The 24448-nt window shown below is 54.7% G+C and overlaps 2 protein-coding genes and 2 non-coding genes across 8 annotated transcripts in view; 1 reads left to right on the top strand and 3 right to left on the bottom strand.

The window, feature by feature from the left end:
- LOC149522394 (zinc finger protein RFP-like) overlaps positions 1-24448 on the bottom strand; it is a 97392-nt gene that overhangs the window by 44558 nt on the left and 28386 nt on the right. The window lies entirely within an intron of this gene.
- On the bottom strand, positions 209-9008 carry LOC102461023 (E3 ubiquitin-protein ligase TRIM39-like). 4 transcript variants are annotated; one of them, XM_089771135.1, is made up of 8 exons: positions 8650-8845; positions 7766-8113; positions 6907-7444; positions 5541-5636; positions 4375-4605; positions 3833-3855; positions 3631-3734; positions 209-1834 (listed from the first exon to the last, which is right to left on the bottom strand). In XM_089771135.1, the coding sequence occupies exons 3-8, from the start codon at positions 7321-7323 to the stop codon at positions 1269-1271; spliced, it is 1437 nt and encodes a 478-aa protein (XP_089627261.1). In that variant the 5' UTR covers positions 7324-7444; positions 7766-8113; positions 8650-8845; the 3' UTR covers positions 209-1268. The 4 variants fall into 4 exon arrangements, with proteins under 4 accessions (XP_089627261.1, XP_089627262.1, XP_089627260.1 ...); XM_089771136.1 differs by lacking the exons at positions 7766-8113; positions 8650-8845 and adding an exon at positions 8867-9008; XM_089771134.1 differs by lacking the exon at positions 7766-8113.
- On the bottom strand, positions 10781-10852 carry TRNAY-AUA (transfer RNA tyrosine (anticodon AUA)). The gene has a single exon. It is a non-coding gene; the product is annotated as a tRNA-Tyr (tRNA).
- Positions 12252-12345, top strand: TRNAI-UAU (transfer RNA isoleucine (anticodon UAU)). Its single transcript has 2 exons — positions 12252-12289; positions 12310-12345. It is a non-coding gene; the product is annotated as a tRNA-Ile (tRNA).

Below are 24448 nucleotides of genomic sequence, written 5' to 3'. Positions count from 1 at the left end.
AGAGAAACTGCCCATCGTGAATGAAACTTCTAAATTAAATTACGACTCGGAAAATAGAACCAAAGCCGACCTTCCAATGCCGTGTGATACGTCTTCCCCCAGCCTTTGCTTGTTCGGTAGCCAATATCTCACTCAAGAAATTGGCCCAATCGGTCACTTTTATCACAGAGCATTGCAGGGGGGTGGGACCCGGAGCAATCTGGATGAATTTGTTTTAGACACTTTATTTTCTTTGTGCACTAAAAAGCCATCTTGTTACCTTGTGACAACAATATCTTGTAACCGGGACCATTGGTATTTCTGTCTATGTTACACGAGGATCCCACAATAGTCGAAAATTCTGACAGCAGGATCCCAGTTTGTCACCATCTGCTGCCCTGAGCCAGGGAGTGTGGAAGGGAAACAGGCAGAAAACTTGGACAGAGCAGAACAAAACAGCTGTAAAAGAGGAGGACAAAATCTGCCGGGCTCTGTCCCATGAGTGGGGGCTCCAGTGACCCAGCCTGGGCCCATCCCTCACCCAGCCCTTCACCAGCTCATCCCTCCCCTCCCTCCATTGTGTTGGGACCAGCTCCCCCGACACAGGTGAGTTCGCAGCACAGAGCGGCCCCTACAGCAGTGGTTCCCAACCTTTTCCAGATGGAGGCCCATTTTGCCAATATAGGAAGATTTTAGGTGACACTGGGCTCCTCTGCCCCCCTCTGTCATTTCTGCTGGGGCTCTTCCTCCTTGGGGGAGAGTTCACCCTCTCCCCATTGCTGGCCACAGCAGTTACCCCAAAATTGTGTCCACACAGCTCTTGCACCCACCACCACAGCCCCTGCACCCACACAGCCAGCTGCCTTCTCCTCCACTACCCCTGCTGCTGACTCTCCCACCCTCTTCTCTGCCCCTCTCCCCTCCCCCAGCTCACTGGCCTGGGGCTGGAAACAGAGAGGAAGGTGGTGGGACAAGAGACATCACCTTCCCCCCCTCCACCATCTCCATGGGAACAGGCTTGGGGTCAGTGCTGGGAGGGGTCGGTCTGTGCTGAGGAGGGAGTCGCTGGGTTCCATCTTCACAACAGCCTGGGGTCACATTCTGAGATCAACCCCCGGCAGTGGATTTAGGGGGTGCGGTGAAGACCCCCCCAAATAGAGTGCAGGCTGCTCTGCAGTCACCCTGGTGCTCTATCCAGATGAGAAGAGCAAAGGGAGCTGATTGGAGAATGTCTCCCATTGACTCCGCATGGTGCATACCCCCACCCAGGGCAGCGGGAGGGGAGAGTCTCAGCTGGCTGCACTGCCATTCCTGCGGGCCTGGGCCAGAATCGGCCAGATGGTCAGGGGAGCTGCATTTGCACCATTATCACTGTAACCAGTGTAGAAATAGGGGCGCAGCGTCCCGGAGAAGGTGTCGATGAAGGTGAAGAGATGGGACCTGTCAGTCACATTGTAAAACGAGACCTCGCCTGCCTCGTAGTCCAGGAAAACCCCCACCCGGCTGGGCCTGGCGCTCACGGGGAGGAGGGTGGAGGGGGAGGTGCTGGCCTCGTATTCCCCATCCCTCAGCAACATGACCCAGTATCCATTCCTAGGTGAATTTTCACTCTCCCCCTTCCTGCTCACAGATTCCCTGCAAACCCCCAGTTCCCACTCAGGCTTGTCTCCCACCTCCACCTCCCAGTAACGCCTCCCGCCTGCGAACCCCTCGGCACCCAGAACTTCAGGGTAAGTAACAAATCTCTCGGGGGTGTTGGGCAGAGCCTGGCGCCTGTTTCTGTGTCTCACACTTTTCCGATCTTCAGACAGGACGAGGTAGCGATTTGCCGTGTCTGGATCCAGAGTCACGTCCACTGGGGAGAGAGTCACAGAGTCATTACGGGGGCAGGGGCTGGTCCCTGGGCTCAGAGGGAGATTAACCTGCCTCCCCGTTAATTTCTGGGGGGGGGGGGGGTTGTCTGAGGGGAGTCAGGGCCCCTCTGCCTGTGAGGAGACAATGAGGGGAAGAGCAGGAAAGGTGGGGGCAAGGTGGGAAGGAGACAGTGTGAGGGGAAGGGAACAGGCTGATGCTGAGAGAGTGGGGAAGGGAAGGGAAGGGCAGAGGGGAGGGGCAGGCACAAGTACAATGGGAGGCAAGAGGAGTTGGCTCCATGAGGAAAGAGGAGGGTGAAGGGGGCGAGGGAAGGGGCAGGCACAGGGGAGAAGAAAGGGACAGACCGCACAGGCACAGGGAAGCCAGGGGAGGGTCAGACACTGAGGGGCTAAGGGGTGAGAGGCAATGGGGGGAGCTCCAAGGGGAGGGATGGGGTAGGTTGCAAGGGGCAGAGTGGGCAATAGATGGGGGAGGGGGACAGGCTGATGCTGGGGAGGAAAGGGGAGGGGCAGGTGACAGGAACAGAAGGGGGCCATGGGGCCCAAGAGGAGCAGCACCATAAGGGTTTTGATGGGTGAAGGGATGGTGGGTTCCTAGACCCACTCCCCTGAAGGGTGTAACTGCCCCTGAATTTCCTCAGAAACCCCCGCCCCCCCATTACAGGCAGCGTTGCCTATTTAGAACACACACAGCCCGTGGGAAAACACCTGTGGCTGAGAGCGCAGGGCGGGTGTGACAGCAGGGCCCAGATGATCTCTCCCGGCTGCTGTCTGTGCCGGTGTCACTGGGGCTGGTCTGGCTGCCCTGGACAATCGGCTCGTTTCCTGCTGGTTTGGAAGCAGGGTCTGCATGAGATCCCCTGACAGCCGGGTAGGGGAGGTGCCAGGTTCAGCCTGTGTTGCCAGGGACACGCCTGCCCTGCCTGGGGCCCACCCCACAGAGCTGGGCTGCCTGGGGCTGGGCATAAACCACTGAGGTGCCATGTGGGGTCAGGAAATGTTGGGACCCTTTTAGTGTCTGAGTGACGGGCAGCAGCAGAGCTGGACTGGGCCTGCCTGGGGGAGGGGACCCACCCTCCAGCGTCTCATTTTTGCAACGGTTTGCCAGGGCAAACCTGACACGTTAAGCCCTGGCCACCCCCGGCCACCCTGTGCTGGGGAGGCGGGGGGAGAGGTTCAGCCCCACCATCTACCCAGCCGTGTTTAATGCTGCAGGACAAACCCCACCAGCTGGTGTCCATCATGCCGGCTCTGTGGCTCGCCAAGGAGGCCGACAGCAGCACAGCCCAGACACCCTCCAGCCCGTGGGACATTCGCTCTCCCAAACGGGTGTCTGGCCAGGAACCCAGCACACTGCATGGAGGAGGGTCAGAGGGAGAGGCCAGCCAGGGGTTTCAGACGCCTTATCTGTGATACCTGAGCCCACCCCAGACTCACAGTTTGGCCATCTGGGGCACTGGAGCAGCCTGAAAGGACTTCACTGAGAAATGATGCAGCCAGCAGCACTAGGGCACAGCTGGCTCTGGGCCAGGGCTCTGGAGCAGAAGGTAAATGGGATTCAGCATTTCTGAGGGTCCCAGAAGCGGGGTATGACAGGAGCTTGGACTGGGCTAGTGAACAGCTCTGCCTTGTGCAGGCCCAGGTGCCAGGTTCTTACTGGACCTGCCCAAGCAAGAGGAGCAGCCCAGTGACAAGCTACGGGGGCCACTGGCAGAGCAGGACAGAAGCCCCCAGCTCCCGGAATGAAACAGCTCGATGTCCCAGGGGCTCCACTCACCTGCAAATCTGTTCAGAGCTTCCCTCAGATCAAGACAAATTTTATACCCATCCTGCAGGTCAGTAGAAACGGGTTCGGGTCCCTGGAGCTTCATGTTTTCACTCCTAGGAAGCAAATGTCCCAGCATCAGCAGCTGCTCTGCACCGGCATCGCCGCAGAGCCCCCACCAGGAATAGGAGGGCAGCGAAAATGGGACATGCACCTGCTCAACGTGCTTTTCACGTCCTGAAAGGAGAAAGAGAATCGATGCTCTGTATTAGCACCGGGGGCATGAAATGGAGCATTTTCCATTCTGGGCACCAACTTTTCATGTAGAAAATAGATTAACACTTTTGGGCTTCATTGGTTTGATGGGAAAATCTCCTCCACCATTTTGCATTAGCACTTGTTTCACTTGTGTAAGTGAGGCAGGAATTTAGCTCAGTAGCTTTCCTTCCTAGGGACCCAGCCCATCCGTATCTGTGTTTAGCGACTGTGTTGAGCCCAATGCTCTGGACTCACAGCAGGGATGGGTTTAGCCCCGTATCATTTTGCATCATCCATTTAATTTCCCATGGCCTCCCTGGATCTTCATGATCAGAATTCCCCTCCCACACGAGCTGTAATGTTTGGAGCTGATGGAGCCCTTGGCCGGATATCGCCTGTGAGCATTGCACATAGCACATTTACTCGCACTCCTGGGCTCCAAACCCATGGATCCAAGCTGTAATTCTGGCTGGGGGCAGAGTTTTGACGCCGTCTCACCTTCAGCAGCTCAGCAACCGGCTGCTGACACTTCCCCTCGATCTCTGCGATCAGCTGCTGCAGGGAGGAGCTTTGCTGGGAGAGTTTGGAGACATTTTCCTGTAGCCTCTGCAGAGTCTCCCTCTCCTCCTCCACCAGCCTCTGCAGAAGCAGCTGCTCCTCCTCCCTCAGCAGCGTGTGCAGCTTGTTAAATTCACCGGCAATCGTCACTCGCTTTGCCTGCACTGTCCTCTGGAGAAAGGAAAAGAGAAGAAACCACAGGCCAGATGCCCATGAAGCAGGGAGAATCAGATCTGTGAGAGGTTGTACAGATAATTACTTCTTTGGGAAACACACCAGGAGGTTTCAACGAGGTAGCTGTGTCAGGCTGCTTCAGCAAACACAGCAAGGAGTCCAGATTCTTTGTTGTTTGTATCATAAAGGGCTGGTTTTAGCTCAGAGTGAAAGGGTTTACACAGTTCTGCAGCTGGGTTGTCCAGGGGGCTAGGTATTGCAGGTGGCATGGGATGGCCAGAGGGAGAGGGAAGAAATTGAGGGAACAGGAGACTGCACAGGGCATCTGTGGGGAAGGAGAGTTGGGTGCGCAGGGCTGGGCACTCACACACCAAGTGGACCCGTGTCAGCAGGATATGGGCAATGCTCATTCTTGACAACAGGCTCCCAGGGCTGCCATGTTCAGGACGTGGGGCTGGTGCCAATAGCTCTTTGGGTGTGGTCCAGGGGCTCACATGGGTGTTGGGCCTTTGCAGCATTGCCAGGGCTGGGTTTGGCCTCACCCAACCCAGCCATGTGCCCTGTGCCCATGTGTCCAGCAACCAGCCAGTGTCCTCCTCACACCCTACACCCCCAGCGGGGCTCTCCCTGTAACAGGCTGGGGAACCAGAACAGACGTTCATGCGCTGGCTACAGACAAGGCCAGGGAAGGTCACAGGAGCAGCAGCAGGTGACTGGGATGAGGGGTCCACACGATGGCAGCAGAGGCTGGGACCCGACCTGTTCTGGTCATTCGGGAGCGGTGGGGGGGAAAGAGAAGGGAAGAGGGTCCCACTGCAGTGGCCTTGATCTGCTAGAGTAGGTTCACAGACTTGTCCTGGCTCTTTCTGGCTCCTTCACCCCTGGAGGTCCTGCCGGGGGAAGAGCTTGGGGAGAGAAACCCAGTCACCCACCTGCCACTCTGTGGTTTGTTCCTTCTCTTTAGATGTCAGCGCCTCGGCCTTCTTCAGCTGCTTCCTGAGCAGGCCCAGGGCCCCCTGGAGTTTCTCCTGCAGGGCACAAACAGCCAATGGGCAGCGAGCGCCGTACACACCGGCCGTACACACACAAGTGGGGACCCAGCCTGGAAGGAGGCAGCCACTCGGCTCTGCCATCCCCAAAGGCACTGTGGGAGCAGAGATACCCGGCTCCGAGCAGGGGCTCTGCTTCCTGCAGCCACTCGGGGCAACTCCACCCCCGTGGGTTAGCTCAGATGCCACGTCCCTGCACGTGGGCCAGAGGGGAAATGGCTGAGGAGCCCCTGAATGGTCCCTCCAGCTGGTGGGTGCAAGGAGCTGGGGAAGGAACATCGCTGCACCGTGTCCTGGACCTGGATCCAGACCCGGGCCAGGAACCAAATCTCCACTCTGCTCTCCCCATGCCCAGGCTCCCAGGGGGCCTCCCTCACAGCAAAGGCCTCTCACCAGTGCAGCCTCGTGACCTGTGCAGGGCGGCGCTGTGATGGGGCTGGAGACAGGTGAGGGACAAGGGAGCCCTGGGTCCAGGGGAGCAGACATCTGTAACTGTGACTGCTCCTGGGTTGTGGTAACCCGGTGTTCTCGCCCCCTTGGGCGGCCCGCGATTCATTCGCCCAGCACAGCACCGTGCCAAGCGAGTGCTGCAAAATCCCCGTTAACCAGTGAAACGTCCAGTTAACCTAACACTTGGCCAGTTAACTGGACTACGCGGGACCTCACTGCTGGCTCCGGCCCCCGCACCCACCGGGGACAGAGGCTGCTCCAGCTGGGACACTGAGGACGTCCCTGCTCCAACTCTGCTGCACCATGATCTTCTGGATAGCTGTGTCCAGAGTCACCGCGGTAGCAGAGTGACTCCGGCCACGGTTACTACACTTCTCTGTACCATGGAAAAGGGGGCGGCCCCGGCTAAGAGAGGGTGACAGGGCAGAGCAGGCTGCCGGGCCACTTCAGATCCCACCAGCACAGGGACAGCGGGAATGGCGGCCGACCCCTGCTGTTGCCCCACATCAGACCACCCAGTGCCACCTGGCTCATGTCAGAGGACAATGGGGCAGAGCAGGAGTTGGGATTGGGGAGGAGGGATGGAGCAGATGTAGGGTGCAGCTGAGGGGCAGGAGGGGTTGTCCTAGATCCCATCCGGGGGAAGGGGGGGCTTGCCCTAGATCCCATGCCCCCTTGGGGCAGCCCTGGCTGTAGAGTCAGCACTGATATAATTAGGTTGATGTGAGCTGCCCATGTCGCCCTAACACTACAGTGTGAGCCAAGCCCCAGAACCCACCCTGCAGAGCCTGGTCCCTACCTTGTACTCCTGGGCAGCCTCCTCAATGGGCGCCACCATGTGCGTGCGGTGCGCCCGGGACTCTCTGCAGATCATGCAGATGGGGACTTGATCCTCCTGGCAGAAGAGCTTCAGGGCCTCCTGGTGCCTCTCGCACCCTGGCTGAGCCTCGGGTGCTGGCCCCGCCGGGAGCCGCAGGCGTTTCACCAGCTCCACCAGGTTCCCCAGCTGGTAGCTGGGCCGCAGGTGTCTCTGTGGGATGGTCTCTCTGCACTGGGGGCAGGAGAAGTTGGGCTCCGACTCCCCCCAGCACTGGCTGAGGCAGGCCTGGCAGAAGTTGTGCCCACACTCAACGGTCACTGGGTCTGTGAAATACTCCAGGCAGATGGGACACGTCACCTCGTCCTGGAAGCTCCCAGCCAGGTCCCCAGCAGCCATGGCCCCTCCGCAACCCCGCTCTGCAGGTTGGTTTTGTTTCCCAATCAGAGGAAGCAGCGTAGCCTTTTCCAGCTGCCTTTTTTTCTAAGCAGGTTACACAACTGGGAGCCAATCACACTTTCTGGATGGAAATGAAGAAAGAAAACGCTAAAGTCAGAGCCCCAGAAATGCCCCAAACAAGCACCAAGCTACCTAAGAAAACTCCCAGGCAGTTACAGACACACAGAACCTTGCCTGGTTAAAAGTCTCAGGAGTAGTCGGGTTAGTCTGTAACTAAAAGAAGCTTAAAAAACGAGTTTTCGTGGGCACTGCCCACTGCTCCGTGTTTGTTGTCTGAGGTAGTGGGTTGTGTCACAGAAGCTCATGACACTCTCCAGATTTTTTGCTAGTCTCTAAGGGTATGTCTACACTACCACCCTAGTTCGAACTAGTGTAGACATACCTTTAGATGCTACAGGGCCAGGCATTTCTTAAGGCACCCAGAAGCCGGCACTGCTCCCGTTTGTAGGCGTAGGCAGGAGCTGAAGGACTGTGTCCCTTACAGTGAGCTGGGAGGATCCTGGAGTGTCTATGCAAATTGTTTGCTTCTGCTTTGCTTAGGTGTATTCACTGTCCCACAGATGCAGTGAGGTTTTGCTCAGTGTCATCAACGGGCTGGTCCCACGGCCACTGTCACTTACTGAGCAAAAATCCTCTCAGCTCTGGGGCTTTTCCTCACAGCTTTTAATTGCAGCGTCCTCTCCTTTCTGGAAGGAAGATGCTGCCCTGAGTCTCTCTCCTTGATGGAGACCTAAAGGAGCAGTGGGATTAATCCCCCCATTTACCCTTCATGTTTCACAATCAGATTCTGTTCCCCTTTGCCCCCAATAATACTGGGGTGCTGCTGAGGCACGTGACTCGCCCCGTCATTAATGATCATCAGAGCCAGGGTCCTATTTGGGGGCCAGTGTCCCGCAGCAGCTAAGGCAAGGGTGGCCCCCCCAACAGGGTGTTCTACTGCCCCAGGTGGGGTGGAGAATGGGGGTGATAAGGGCCCCCCCGCCCCAGGGCAGGACCCAGAGCGGCCACAGACCCTGCTCCAGGCCCTCGGGTTCCCCTCCCCTCGGGCCCCACAAGCTCAGGCCCATGGGCCCTAGAGGGTCATTGCCCCCTTGCTCAGACACAGCCTGGGCCTGGGCAGGTACGTGGCTGTTGTGTGCCAGCGACAGGGCACAACTGCCCCCACTAAGACTCAGCTCCCCTCTGCCCCTCCCGCCTTGCCGCCCCCCCCAGCTGCCCCCTTCTGACACGGGCTGTGACCCGCTTTGGGGCCCGCCCCGCTCTCACCCCGGGGAAAGGCCCCGTCGGGCCGAACTCGCAGCAGCGCCCCCGCTCCGCGGCACGCGCGGAACCCCCCGCGTCGTGACACGCAGTACCGGCCCCGCCCCCTGCATTCGCTGCTGCCGCCCGGCCCGGGCGCCCAATCGCGCGAGGCGGGGGCGGGGCCAGGCAGCTCCGGGTCAGAGCTAAGCCCGGGCGCGGATCCCAGACCGGAGTCACTGACCCGCTCCCTGCCCCGCCCGCCTGGGCGTCTGATTCTGTGGCGCGAATTCTGAAAGAGCCGTTGGGGCCGTTACTCGCCGCGCGCCTGGTTCGGCTTCTGGTCAGCGCCGAGCGGGGGGGGCGGGGCAGGAGGACTCGGAGGCGCTGAGGTCAAGTGGGCGGGTGGATGCGGGCGGAGCAGGTGACGTGTCATATGGGGGCGGGGCAGATACATCGTTGCGGGGCAACCGGGCAGTTTTTGGCCCCCCCGCCCCACCTAAATCAGGGGCTTGGGCGGGGGTAGAGATCACGTGACACCGAATAAAACTGACAAGGTGGGGGCGGGGCAACTGGTGCCTCTGCTGCCCCCCTGGGTCCTTTCATGCCCCCCCCCCCCCAGCTGTGCCCGGCTCCCCAGTGCGGGTCTTGTGCAGGAGCGGCTCTTTCTCAGTTTTTCAGGAAAAAAACCTCTTGTGCCAAAGTGGCCCCTAATTAATTATGCAAATGAAGCACAGCTTCATTTGCATAAGCTTTTGTGGGAAAAGGGTGTAGTGTAGACGTAGCGTGTCTCTCTTTTTTTTCCCGTCCTTTTTTCTTTTTTTCTTCCCCTGCCTTGTTTATTCTTGGATCTAGACTCTAATACTCGGTCATCTGAAGAAGTGGCTCTGCCCACGAACGTTCACGATCCCATCAACATGTTTTCTTAGGGTTTCAGGTGCTACTGGAGCAGGGTCCCCAACCTTTTCACACCCAAGGTCACTTTTTAAATCTCTGAACAGGCGAAGATCCACCGCCCCGCCCCTGCCTTGGAGCCCCGCCCCTTCCTTGGAGCCCCGCCCTCTCTATTCTCCTCCTGCCCATCACTTGCTATCCCCAGCCCTTACTTACACACTCTGATGAACAGTTTATTTTTAAACTATGGGATACATAAAATCATGTGTTTATAGTTCTGAAATAAATGGTCTGGTTTTTATTCCTGCTATTTAAATCTAAAATGAAGCATTTATAATTATACATTTTGTGGGGGAACAGAGTTCTGCAGCTGAGGAGGCAGTGTAGGCAGAGAGTCCCCTACATCTCCTTTCTCCAAGGATTCTCCCCCCCAGGGAAACCAGTGCTTGCCTGCCCTGGGGCCAACCCCCCAGTGCAGGGAAGCCTCCTGCCTGCCTCCTGCAGGGTTGACTCACCCCTCCTGTGCAGTGCAGGGTGTGACGTAGTGGGGTCACACTACTTGCTGGGCTGCGGTGACCTCTGCTGTCTGGAGCAAGACCCAGCAGGGAAAACATTATGCAAAGGTGACTCCATACCCATTGAACCAGCCTACCCCCCATGGGGAGAAACAAAGGGAGGTGGAATGCTGCCCTGGCAGGGGGCAGGGCTTGAAGAGCAGGAGTTAGTTCCTGGCTGGAAAGCAGGGGAGAAGGAGCTGGGGAGGGGGCTGGGATTCCCCTATCTCAAGGGGGGCACTGAGGCCTCTTAGCCCCCAGTTCCTGTAACTAGATTACATCTGTGCTGTGCTGTATCATGGAGAAGCAATAAACCACCTGTATTCTACTGGCTGGTGAAGTCTGTTCCTGCCATTCCGGGGCTGCAGGAGACTGGGGAACCCCAACACGCCATCACACAGGGAGCCCATGCTCCCTCCTGCAGTACACCCAGCAGAGCAGCCAGTGCACTTCTGGAATCTCCCAAAGTGGCACTGAGCTTCAGGACTTCTGTCCATCCCCAGGAAGCCCACACTACCTCCATTTTCACTGGAGGTAAGTAGTGGAGCTTCTTGGGGGTGGGAGGAAAATGGGGGCAGGGCAGACAGGACACCTTGCAAGCCACTGCTCAAGGCCTTGCCATCAACCTGTTGGTGACCACAGATTTAAACAGTTCACATACAATGGAAATCCAAGAAAGGTAAATGTCTTCATTGAATCAACACTCTCACAGAGGGCACTTGGATTTGAACCAAGGACCACTTGATCTATAGTCAAATACTCTGCCACTGAGCTACACCTCCATGCGAGAGCAGTGTCTACAGCCAGTATTGAGAAGTGGGTAGTGAACAAGAGACTTTTGTGTAACACACATCTCAGCTGAGATGGACCCTCACTGACCCTAGATTGTGACTGGTCCTAGCAAGGAGTTTTCCTGAAAGCAGCAGAAGTGGGGCAGGCCAGGTTTTGTCCACACGGAAAAGTTCTTTTGGAACAATGGCCGTTATTCCAAAATAACAATGCAAGAGTCTACACAGCAATTCCGTTAGTTTGAAATAACTCTGAAATAACGGATGGCTGATTCCAACTTCTGTAGACCTCACTGTATGCAGAAAAATGCCTATTCTGAAACAGCTATTTCAAAATGAGGCCTGTGTACATGCTCTACTTCTGCTGTTTCAAAATAGCCCCTCCCCAGGGCCATTCTAAGTTATTCAACGTGGGCCTCTTCTAAATCAAGGTAACACGTCTACATTAGGGAAGCCTCCTCGGACTCATTTTGAGGTTTCCCTGCAGTGTAGACGTGCTATTTTCAAATAAACTGTTCCAGAAGAGCTTATTCCAAAATCAATGTGCCGTGTAGACGTAGCCAGACAGTCCTGAGAGATGAAGGAGCCGGAGGAAAGCCAGGAGAGCAGAGGCCAGTCTGAGACCTGAGTGTCCCAGGTGTCTACCCCAGACCTTCTGTCTAGGTCCCATGGTGTAAGGGGCAGCACTAATGACTCTGAATCCTCCAATCTGAGTTTAAATCTCAGTGGGACGGGCTGGGGCAGTTGCTGGGAGGTCCTTGTGCTCCAGGCTTTTTTGCTTCCTTGTCCTGAGGTTCACTAAGGGGGGTTTTGCTTGTCTGAAGCCCATTAGAGCTTTGTGAGCAGACTTGTGCTCAGGTGACTGATGCCATCACAGCGTCAGGGCAGGTCGCCCATCTGACCCCTGAGCTCAGCCCATGCTGGAGGCAGCCAGAGAGTGTGAGCAGAACGGGGGGCGGGGGAGTTGTATACTTTGGGAAGGGTCCTGGCTCCCAGCCACATGCCTTGGAACAAAGACCAATGGTCCCTGAACAAAGTGCATTGTGGGAATAAGAGTTGGGGCAGCAGGAAAGGAGCCGGCCCCTCAGCACCAGCGAGCAGGTGGGAGAAGATGGGAGTGAATCCTGCTACCTCTCATGTGCAAAGGGAGCACTAACCCACGTGCAACTCATCTCTAGTGCTCCAGCCTCCACCACTCCCAGCAGCTTTGTGCCCCACTAGGGAGGGTTATTTCAGAGACCAGGGAGGAAGAGGGAGGGGTCTCTGGATGCACGGAGCCCCCTGGCTCTGCCTGTGAAAAGAAAGAACAAGAGCACAAGCAGAAACTTCAATTCCACTTTGTGCTTCTTGACTTTTTCAATCTAAGGACTTTGAAGAAATGCTTTAAATATCTGCTCCAGTGGCGCAATGGGTCAGCGCACAGTACTTATAAGGCAGTACTTGTAGGAGACATGCTGAGGTTGTGAGTTCAAACCTCACCTGGAGCACTCACTTTGAGTCCCTGCTGGGTTGTCCCCTTGCAGTGGTTCCCAAACTTTTCAGCATCACCCCCCCTTTTTGATTTTTGAAAAACCCTCATGCCCCCCTTCCCCCAAATAACAGCAAAACTTGTTGAGCAAAAAAGAAAAAAGCTTGATGGGGAGAGGGCTGGGTCACCTCTTCCTCCTCCCCCCCCCCCCCGGAATTTCTTCACGCCCTCCCCCTCGGGCTGGCCCCAGAGCTCAGGGCCTGGGAGTCTGGTCAGCAAGTGAGACTCGCCCGTCTGTCCAAGCTGCTTTCTCCCCGGTTGCCGTTCCTGCCTGTCCCGTGCCAACCCCGCACGCAGGCCAGTGGGGCAGGACGGGGGCATGTCAGTGGGGCCCTGCTCTCAGTCCATCCCTCACAGGCCCTGTGGGCTGCTCGAGGGCTGAGCCCGCCTGCCCAGGCCTTGTGCAGGGATGGAACATGGGGCACATTCCCCCTGTGAGCTTATGCGGGGTCAGGAAGGAACGACACAGGTCCAGCTGAAGGTTTCATGCTGGGGCTGGAGGCTTAAGCCCGAGCTGTCGGCCTTAGCGGGACTTGCTCCTCCCCCCTCTCTGGCATTGCTGCCTCCTTTGGCCAGCAGCGCTCAGGGGCAGCCGGGAGAGCCGGCACCAAGGGCAGAGGAGGCCAAGGCACAAGCCTCTCAGAGCTTGCCTAGGCTCACTCCAAGGGGCTTTCTATGGTGCCGGGCGGGGGAGGGATGCCAGGCCCAGGACAGTGCGAGAAGGCTCAGCCCCTGCCAGGGCAGCAAGGGGAGCTGCAGGGAGCGAGATGCGGCGTTTCTGCCTGGATCACTCAAGGGCCCTTCTGTGCGTGAAGTGCCTGTGACACCCCTGTGCTGCTGGGTTCTCCTGCCCCTCCCCTGGGAGGCCGTCCCCTTCGGGGGGCTCTTGCTGAAAGGAGAGATTCTTCTCCCTCCCCCTGGCGGCAGGCCCGGCCATAGGACCAGGCGGCTGCCTTGGGTCTGTCCCTTTGGGGCCTGGAGCTACAATTGACAAAAAGCTTTTGGGTACCAGCTGCCAGTCAAATGTCTTGGGCTGTGCAGGCCTTGAGTCATGGCAAGAGCTGGAGGGGAATGGCTGCCAGGGCTGGCCCGAGCCATTTTGGTGACCCGGGCCTGGGTGCCTGGCGCCGCCCCCAGGCGCACGGTGCATGTGCGGACCCCCACAGGGTGCGCAGGCCTTCCCCCGGGGCGCAGGGCACATGCACTGCCCAGCCTGGCCCGGCCATTGCTGTTGGCGTGCGCGCCAGGCCATGCAGGGCTCCGTGGCCATGGGGGGAAGGGCGCTGCTGGTTGGTACCGCGGGGAGGGGGGAGGGGGCCGGCACTGCGGGAACCGGGCACGCAGCGCCTGATGGCAGCTATAAGGGATGCGGCGTGCCCCTTACAGCTGCCATCAGGTGCCCCTCATCAGTTGGTGCCCCAGGCAGCTGCCTGGCTCGCCCACCCCTCAGTCCGGCTGTGACGGCTGCACTTTGGAATGGGAAGGGGGTGTCTGGGACCATAAAGTAGAACAGCTTTTGGGGCTGTTTTCAAGGAGGACACCATGGCTTAGTTGGCTAAGGCACCTGTCTTTTAAGTAGAAGATCCTGGGTTCAATTCCCAGTGGTGCCTTGTTGCCAGGCCAATGTGTCTCTTCTTTCCACCATCCCCCCAACTGTATCTGGAGTTGGTTTTAAGGTCATTTGAGCTTGGTGGTGCCCTCACAGTGGAAGTAGGCTGGTAGCAAACAGCAAGAGCCCTCTGGCTTTGATTTAGCTGCTCTTCAGTCTGGCAGCAGATGAAAGCTTTAGTTTAGACCAGTGGTCCCCAACCATTTGGGGTTGCCGGGTGCCAGGGGGCGTGGCCGTTCGCCCGCCGGGTGCCCGGGGGGGCGAGGCCCCCCCATAGCCACATTCTGGGGCCGGCGCTCTCCCCTCAAGCGCCGCGCGCCCGGGGCCGGCGCTCTCTCCCCCCCCTTCCCTCCCCCAAGCGCCGCGCGCCTGGGGCCGGCGCTCTCTCCCCCCCCTCCCCCAAGCGCTGCACGCCCGGGGCCGGCGCTCTCTCTCCCCCCCACACGTCCCCAAGCACCGCGCGCCCGGGGCCGGTGCTGGCTCTCTCTCCCCCAAGCGCTGCGCGCCCAGGGCCGACGCTAGCGCTTTCTCCCCCCCCCATGCGCCGCGGGGCATGAATCCGCGGCACCCCCGGGGCGGAACTCACCGTGCGCCACGCACCCGGCCGGCTCCGGCAGCGCATGCGCCACGTGCCCGGGGCCAGGCCAGCCCTGAGCACTTGGCGGGCGCAGAGAAATGCCCCCGCGGGCGCCATGGTGCCCACGGGCACCGTGTTGGGGACCACGGGTTTAGACCTACTGAATAGCTACAGGCCTTCCATTAGGGCTACAGAAAAGCCATCTTGTTCCAGAGGACCTTTCCAATCCTGCAAGCACAGACAAAGCCAAGTAAATGCAAGTGCAAAAGGACTCAACCACTCACTCTTCTGATCCAAAATCAGATGCATTATCCTTTAGGCCACACAGTCTTGGCTTGCTTGGAATTGGACTTCTTGAAATGTGTGAGCAGGGAAAAGTCTATTTAGTTCACTAGGTTTTATTATTTTCCTTGTTTGGCAGTTTAGAAATCACATCTGAGCTGGTGAATTATTCTTATTGTGTGTAACTAAGGATTGCAGCCCAGGGATTTTTCCTGAGTCTATGTTACTTCATGGCTCTCTACCACCTAGGCTATCTCCATACTGCAGCTCCCTTCTGCAAAAACTTATGCAAATGAAGCACAGATTAACATATTGCCATGCTCATTTGAATAATTATTGGGGGTCTGTTTTTGCACAAGAACCTTTTGCGCAAGAAGGATCTGTGTAGACTGGGGCTCTTCGTGCCTCCTGCTTCCCCTGGCTCCAGTTTCTTTCCTGTCAGCCCCATGGGGCCATGGGGGAAGCAGGGGGCCATTTCAGAGTCTGGTTGGGGGCAGCGACCTTTGCATGCCATGATGGGGGAGGGGAGAGTGTCACGCGGCTTCTACTAGAGCTGGTATTGAAATAAAAACAAAAAATAAACAAGCAGCTGGGATGGGGCAGCTGGAAGGAAGCCAGGAGAGCAGAGGCAGCCTGAGAGCTGAGAGTCATAGGTGTCCATCAAAAATAGCATCTGTAGGTCCCATGGTGTAATGGGTAGCACTCAGGGCTCTGAACCCTGCAATCTGAGTTCAACTCTTAGTGGGACCTTCCTGGGCTGGTTGCTACAAAACTCTCCTACTCCATGTGCTTTGGCTTCTTTGTCCTCAGGCTGGTGAAAAAATAAAATGTTGTGTTCCCTGCTGGGTGTCTAATGCCCCCTGGTACTTGGTCTTGAGGCTGGGTCTGTGGAACCTGCCAGGCTGGCTAGAAATGCAAACACTTGGAAGGTAATAAAGTGATAGGGAATAGCCAGCATGGGTTTGTGAAGAACAAGTCATGCCAAACTAATCTGATAGCTTTCTTTGATAAAATAACAAGCCTTGTGGATAAGGGAGAAGCAGTGGATGTCCTATACCTAGACTTTAGTAAGGCATTTGATACGGTCTCGCGTGATATTCTTATTGATAAACTAGGCAAATATAACTTAGATAGGGCCACAATAAGGTGGGTGCATAATTGGCTGGATAACCGTAGTCAGAGAGTCGTTGTTAATGGTTCTAAATCCTGCTGGAAAGGGATAACAAGTGGAGTTCCTCAAGGGTCTGTTTTGGGACCCGTACTGTTCAATATCTTCATCAACGATGTAGATATTGGGATAGAGAGTACGCTTATTAAGTTTGCAGATGATACCAAACTGGGTGGGGTTGCGACTTCTTTGGAGGATAGGGACATAATTCAAAATGACCTTAGCAAGTTAGAGAAATGGTCAGAGGTAAACAGGATGAGGTTTAATAAAGAGAAATGCAAAGTGCTCCACTTAGGAAGGAACAATCAGTTCCATACATACAAGATGGGAAGCGACTGTCTAGGAAGGAGCATGGCGGAAAGGGATCTAGGGGTCATAGTGGACCACAAGTTGAATATGAGTCAACAGTGTGATGCTGTTGCAAAAAAAGCAAATATGATTCTAGGTTGTATCAACAGGTGTGTTGTAAGCAAAACTCGTGAAGTCATTCTGCCGCTCTACTCTGCACTAGTTATGCCTCAGCTGGAGTACTGTGTCCAGTTCTGGGCGCCACATTTCAAGAAAGATGTGGAGAAATTGGAAAGGGTACAGAGAAGAGCGACAAGAATGATTAAAGGTCTAGAGAACATGACCTATGAAGCCAGGCTTCGTGAACTGGGCTTGTTTAGTTTGGAAAAAAGAAGATTAAGGGGGGACATGATAGCGGTTTTCAAATATCTAAAAGGGTATCACAAGGAGGAAGGAGAAAATTTGTTCCTCTTGGTTTCTGAGGACAGGACAAGGAGTAATGGGCTTAAAGTGCAGCAGGGGAGGTTTAGATTGGACATTAGGAAAAAATTCCTAACTGTCAGGGTGGTCAAATATTGGAATAAATTGCCAAGGGAGGTGGTGGAATCTCCCTCTCTGGAGATATTTAAGAACAGGTTAGATAGACATCTGTAAGGGATGGTGTAGATGGAGCTTGGACCTGCCTTGAGGGCGGGGGGCTGGACTTGATGACCTCTCGAGGTCCCTTCCAGTCCTATGATTCTATGATTCTATGAACATATGTCGATTGTGGAGCTATTGCCTTGGGCGTAGGAACTGTCTGGGAGAGCGAGCAGCACAAGTGAGAGGCTGGACCAAGGTTCACTCAAGTGGTTTGTTTTTTGTGGTCTGTCCCTCCTGTTTCCCTAGAGACTCTGGGACAAAACAGTCACATGAGAAGAACCCCACTTTCTTCCTTTTGCTGCGACAGGGATGGATCTAGCTCAGGTTTTGCGTAGGGGGGTCCATCTGCACGTGAAGTACCTGTGACAACCCCTGTACTGCTGGGTTCTTCAGCCCCTCGTCTGTGATGCTGTCCATTTGAGGGAGCACTTGCCCTGGCACTTGTAGAAGGGCCAACCTGGACATACCAATAATGCTCATGCCCCCTTTGATAGTTCAGCTGGCAGAGCGGAGGACTGTAGTGTGTGCTTGGCAAGTGTCCTTAGATTGCTGGTTTGATGCCAGCTCTTTTTCCCTCCAGCCCAAGTGATGAAGGTGGTTGCCTTAAGTCCATAAGCCCTGCACTGTAATTGACAAGAAGAATGTGGGTACTCACTGCCAGTCATGTTTCTTGGGCCGCACTTTTGGGCTTGGTCTACATAAGACCAGGAAGGTCAGACTGATCCTGCATGAAATCAGTTGGGCTACGTCTACACTGCGTATTGTTGTGCAATCAGATATGCAAATGAGGTGCAGGGATAAATATTGTCATGTCTCATTTGCATACCTAATAAGCCACCATTTTTGCAGCATGGGCTTTTGCACAAGAAGGCGCTGTCTACACTGCTTCTTCTTGCGCAAAAAATCCCTCTTGTGCAGACCCGTTCTTCCTGGCCCAGAGGGGACAAGACCAGAAAGCAAACAGAACAGCCAGACTGGGTCAGCCCAAAGTTCCATCTAGCCCAGGATCCTGTCTCCTGACAGCAGCCAATTCCATTGCCCCGGAGGGAATCCTCAGAGCAGACAATTATCAATTGACCCCGCCCCTTTCACTGACCCAGCCGGACCAAACACCTAACTCTACTGGGCACCAGTTACCCAGCAGGGGGCAAAGACACACTCTGGGGCATTTAATGACAAGGAAGCCAAAACCTTTGATTCCCAAGGATTTGCAGCAAATTAACATTTTACCATCAGGTCCTACTGAGATATGAACTCAGCTTGTAGAATTCAGAGTCCTGAAAGCTGCTCCTTACACCATGGTACCTGCGATCAGGGTGTTCTATGGGTACTTCTGAGTGACACGTTGCACTCCTGGCTTCCCTTCAGTTCAGGGGTGGGGAACATTTTTTGGGTTGGGGGGCTTCTGACCCACAGAGAAATCAGTTCAGGGCTGCACACAAGTGAGAAGGGCTTGTTTAGTCTGGGGAAGAGAAGAGAAGAGTGAGGGGGGATTTGATAGCAGCCTGTAACTACTTATAGGGAGGATCTGAAGAGGCTGTTGTGGTGACAGATGGCAGTACAAGGAGCAATGGTCTCAAGTTGCAGTGAGGAGGTCGCAGTTGGAGAAGCTATTTCCCTAGTAAGAGTGGTAAAGCACTGCGTTGGGTTCCTTGTGCAAGAACCTGCCAGTGTAGACATAGCCACGGAGTCCATAACAATGACCAGGTGGGACAGGCTGCAGGGCAGGGGCCATCTCAGAGATCTCCCATGAATTTGCTACAGGGAGTCTCCTTCTGGAGATCTGCCCTTGAGGCCAGAGAGAGAATGAGGGTCCCAAGCACGAGTGTGAGAAGGAGACTCCTTGGAGCCTTCTCCTTTTCCTCAACTAACTGACCTAGAACAGTGTTTCTCAACCTTTTTTTATAATGTACCCCTTTTTTTAAAAAAATTGTAAGTATCCCCTTTCTCAAAAAAATTATGAGTGCCCCCCAGTAGCTATAGTTTTCAGACACATACACAATTTTTCTACCATTGCAACACATTTGTTTAATCAACTTTATTGTAGCTGGGCTGGTGATGAACTTTTTGGGTGTAAAAAGTACAAAAATAATAAAGTGCTGGAAAATTTAAAACAAAAATTCAGTTTTTTCCAGATTTCAGTTGTGTTAAGGCATCTCCCCCCCCCCCCCAAAAAAAAATTTCTCTCAAGTACCTCTGAGGGTACTCATACCACTGGTTGAGAAACACCAACCTAGAAGACAGGGGGCACTGTAGAGGAGTTGAGTGTCCCCAAAAAACTTTGCTGTCGTAGAGCTGGGGAATCAGCATAAGTGGTAAAGTGCTTGCTCTGCATATAAGAAGCAGGGGGGTTGATATCCCTGTTCTCCACTCATGGGGGGAGTTCCCTTTTTTCCTTTTCACAGAAGAGCCAGCCAGAGCACCAACTGCCTCCAGTGGCCCGCCCTCTTCCTACTTGCTCTCCCCAAAAGCCATCCATAGCTTATTTCCAAACCTGTAAACGTCATTGCACGAGGAATAATGCCGCTTTCAAAATAGCTATTTCAAAACAGCCGTGCTGTGGATCCTTCACTGCTGCTATTTGGAAATAGCTCCTGCCCAGGGCCGTTGAAAGTAATTACTCCCCAATGCTTCCTATAGCTCTAAGTCGAGGTAGCACATCCACATTAGGGAGCCTTCCTTGGACTAATTTTGAGGCTTACCTGTAGTATGGATGTGCTGTTTCAAAACAAGCAATTGAATTTTTTTTTCAAAATAGTGTTTTTTGACATGTGTGCTTTGTAGATGAATCCTGAGGCTCCATCTCGACTACAGGCTTATTTTGGAAGAAGCTTTTTTCAGAAGGGATCTTCCAAAAAACCAATTCTTCCAGAAGAGAACATCCACACTGCAAAAGTGCATCGAAAAAGCGATCTGCTTTTTCAACAGAGAGAGTCCACGTTGATGGATGCTATATCGCATTTCAGTTGTGATTACTAAGGACAGAGCAGTCACCAGGGTAGCTGTGCTTTTTCCCCTTTCCTCCTCTTCCGAAAGAACTTTCTTCCCCCACTGCACACGTCTTTTTCTGAAAGCGCTCTGTCACAAAAAGGTTTCTTCCTCGTAGAATGATTACCAATGCCAGAAAAGCCCCTCTAACCTTTCAATTTTCTTGCAGAAGAACACAGTTGCAGTGTGGATGTTCCTCAAGTTTTGTCGGGCAAAATGGCTGTTTTTCCGACAAACCTCTGTAATGCAGACATACCCTGAGAGCCCCAAGAAGGGGAAAGAGGCAGGCAGGACCAGGGGGAGAAGGCTGCATGACTGTGTCAAAGGGAGGCTCTGCCCTGGCCAGTGGGGAATCGTTGCCTCTCCAAGGTGCCAGGGCCAATGTGTCATTTCCCCAGGTTACTGAGTGGGGGCTGGAGCCAGTTCTGTGTTGTCTCCTTCAACAACCAAACTGAGCCAATGGATCTTATGCCAATCTGACTTGTGCTGGGCTAGTGCACCACAGAGCTTCCCCCATGTGAGAGGAGAAGGGCAGTTTGCATCACAGAACTCTGCCCTTTCTGAAAGGCCTGTGTCAATGACAGGTGTTGTCTGGGTGAGGTTGGAAGGGGTACAGTCATGAGCCACCATTGTGTCACAGGTGGTGTAACATCACCCACTAAAGAAGAGGGAAGACTTGCTAGTTTGCATTGGAATAGATGAGTTTGTTCTCCATGGCTGGGAATCAAACCCAGGCCACAGCAGGGAAAGTGCTGAATTCAAGCCACTAGACCACCAGGGAGATGCAAGGCTTCTTTTTCTCTCTCTTTTTTTTCCCCCTGAAGACACCTGCCACACAGAATTCAACCTGTAAACCTGGCTTCCAGAGCTCAGGGAGAATGTGGGGGTCTCATAGTTGATCCATAGGATTCAGCATCAAACCAGCCCCCACCTGTGGGACGTGTAATTGTGCTGGAATCTGGTTACTCTTGTCCGTGGACAATAGGAAACAGTCTGGTGGGCCACACAGAGAACCCTTTTGAGATGATGTAGAGGCAACTGAGGACTCTGTCTTGCTGCCTACCGCAAATCCTCCAGGTACTGCACAGTAGCGGGTGGAAGTAGTGTCACTTGTGCAGCAATGCAGAGTAGTTTCCATATGAAATTATGATGCCAAATGAACACTTGGGAGAAAGAGGCTCCTTGTTACAAATTCAACACTCGCTACCACAGGGTTCGTAAGGCCTGTGCTTGGTTCTTTGGTTTGAGCCAAAGGGCTTGTTCTCACTGCCCAGGGGCTCCAGGAATGAGATTGGCCTATTCCTGCCTTTACTTTCACTGTGGCATTAACACAGTCCCCTTTGGCCTGAAAGCCGGAGTGGCACCCAGCCCAGTAGGTTCTGCTCACAGCAGGTCACTCAGCCCAGCTGGCTTCTTAAGGTTCCAATTCACCTGAATTCACGGTCCTGCGAATGTGGCATCGAATTTGTGGCTCACCCAGATGCACATACCCAAAGCCCAACTCTTCACATCTGCCCGTTCCAGGCTCCCTCGGGCAGAGGGAGAAATGGGGAGATAATCCAACGTAGCTAATGTGCTGGTGGCAGTGCAAACAGGGGCTTGAAGCCCAGACCCACCAAATCAAACCCTGTGGCTCAGCATGTTAAAATGGTAAGACAAACCCGAGCACTGGGCCGTTTCTCCCTTGAGGGCTTGGCAGTGGAGCTGGGATGGGGGCAGGACCTTCTACCCTCAGACTGATTTAGGGCCCTTGGGGAGGAGCCCTGGAGAGTCCTACAGGCCCTGCCCCAGATAGGTGGCTGAAGGGGAGTCACAAGCTATGAGTGCTCCAGGCAGGGTGTGTGGGGGTGAAGATGATAAAATCCCCATCTTCTTTCCCCCCCCCCCGACACTGCTGGAACTGTCCCTCCTTGTCAGAGGGCAGAGCAGAGGGAGGGAGGCAGCCCCCAGTGGTGTCTGGCCAATGTGTCTCCTCTTTCCACCATCCTTCCGTATGTAGCTGGAGGCAACTTCCTCCAGTTCAGCTTAGCGGTGCCCCCCAGCAGGAAGCCAAAGGGAGCAAAGAGCAGAAGTGCTGGAAGCTGGTGGGGGAGCCCTGTCCCTCTGAGTTTGATTTGGTGAGTCTTAGTTGGACTTGCTAAATCAAACACCAGAAGATGGATTGCCACCATTCCTCCCCAGCTGGACGTGGGTTTTGTTCCACACAGCACAGCCCATGGAACAAAGGCAGCACTTTTCCAATGGGGAATTCTGCTCCACCTGCAAATTGTCTCCAGGACATGGCCCAGCAGCTTTCTGCCTCAGTGGGGCTGGCTTTTGGAGAGACCAAGGGGCCACTGGCAACCTTTAGCCCCCCCAGCTGGCTCTGCCTGTGAACAGGAAAGTGGGGATTCCACTAATCCTGGAAAATACAGGTATTGATCCCACTACCTCATACATACTAAGCAAGTGCTCTGTTACTTGAGCTAATTCCCTAACCTATAAACCACTATCCTGCCCCACACACCTTGCTCCAGAGCCCACAACATCCCTGCTGCTGCCCGAGGCTCCTTTCTGAAAGGGCCACTTGTGCGGCTGTGTCCTGTGGGCCGAGTGGCTGCCAATGGGGGGGGGAAGAGAATGGGCAGTGAGACCTGACTGGCAGGAGGGTCCAGCTGGCTGGGAGAGTTTAGCTGCTGCTGTAGCTGAGGGGGAAGTGTCTTTCCTCCGGGCAGGCAGCTCCACGCACAGAGTCCTGAGCCCCTGGCTGGGGGGGGGGGGGGGTCATTAAGCAGCTGCTGGGCTGAGCTGCCGCACAACTTAGAGGGAACCTGGGCCACTGAACCCCTCAGAGTTGTCCCCAACCCAGAGCCTGAGCGGGTCCACAAAATCCATTGGCTCTGGAACCCCAGAAAAGTAAATCTGAACCTCAGTCCTCCCTGTCCCTTCCCCTCACGCCATGAGGGCTGGAACACCAGAGGTGTGAGGTGTCTAAGTTGGGGGCCACATCAGAGAGGGCTGGGAGCCTTTGAAAGAGTTTTTTTGTTTCTCACTTTTGTGGCCCCTGCTTTTTCTGTGAATCAGTGGCCCCTGACCCAAAAAACATTCCCCACCCCTGCCATAAATAAAGCAACACTGAAATGTTTTGTGCTGGCCGTAATGTTTTCCTTTATTTAACACAAAGTTTGATCAACTAACATGAGACAGTTCAAACGCTTAATCTGTTTAATTATTTCTCCCCAGCTGCAGCCCTAGCAAAATGTCTCGGTTGTAATTATGTCATTAGTGATGAGTGTCCATTAGCAATGGATAGTCCATGGAAAGGTTTGGACAGGGCAGGGGCTTAACAAAGGGGTGGGGTCTTGGGGAACGGACAGGATAGATCCTGGCTTGCCATGACATTTAAAAAGTGACCTTGGGGGCATATGGCACCATAAGCAGCCTCTGATGTTCCCTGTTTGAGTCCCAGAACCATCCCTGAGTGACTGGGGGAACACAGGGAGAGCAGCTGACATGTCAAGCGGCTGCCCAGGGACATGAGCCTGCAAGGCAGCAGTGACATCACAAGGACCTTTTGCAGCACCTCAGCTCATTGGTTGGGAGGCAGTGACCTCACAGAGGGTCCATGGCAACAGCCAGGTAGGACAGGCTGCAGGGCTGGGGCAATCTCAGAGGCCCCCATGGCCTGGCATCTCCTTTGTGAGGTTTCACCTTGAGGGCAGAAGGGATTGAGGGTCCCATCTGGGAGTGTCTCTGTGGAGATTTCCCCTTTCCCCAGGCTGCAGTGGGAGGGGGCTGGGGCAGGCAGGGGTACAGGAGGGGTTGCCACTGAACTTCTGGGAGAAGCAAGAGAAAGGGCAGCAAACACCCAGTTAGGATGGGATTTGAACCCATGCATACAGAGCACAATGCATTAGCAATCCATCACCTTAGCCACTCAGCTACCTCATCTATGTTCTGCAGAATTTGCTTAAACCACACAAAGTCAGCACTTCAGGGAATCTTTCTGCCACTCACTGGCTGGCCAGGGACACCCAGGGTGGGAAGGTTTTGACTTTTCACAATGTTCCCTGGGCTACTGTACAAAGCTCAGTGCTGGTAACAAACCCAAAATCCCTCTGGCTACAATCTACCCTGCAGGCTTCATGTGCAAGAACTGTTTTGTGCAAGAGTTCTTGTGCAAAAGATCTTGTGCAACAGCACGTCCACACTGCCATGTCCTTTTACACAAGAGAAGTGCTTTTCTGCAAGAGCGCCCATGACAGTGTGGATGCTCTCCTGCGCAAGAAAGCTCTGATGGCCATTTTAGCTCTAGGGCTTTCTTGAGCAAGAAACCAGTTGCCTGTCCACACTGCCTCCTTGTGGACAAGTTCTTGTGCAAGAGGGCTTATTCCTCATGGGGAGAGGAATAACTCTTGTGCAAGAAACCCTGTTTTCTGACGCTTTACTGTAAATTTCCTTGCGCAAGACCGTGCGTACACTGTAGATGCTCTGCAGATTTTTGCACAAGAACATCTGCTCTTGCATAA

This window comes from Pelodiscus sinensis, chromosome 19, assembly GCF_052426305.1.
Source record: "Pelodiscus sinensis isolate ZL-2025 chromosome 19, ASM5242630v1, whole genome shotgun sequence".
NCBI classification, from domain to species: domain Eukaryota; kingdom Metazoa; phylum Chordata; order Testudines; family Trionychidae; genus Pelodiscus; species Pelodiscus sinensis.
The sequence above is the reverse complement of the archived record's forward strand: the minus strand, read 5'-3'. Positions and strand labels throughout refer to the sequence as shown.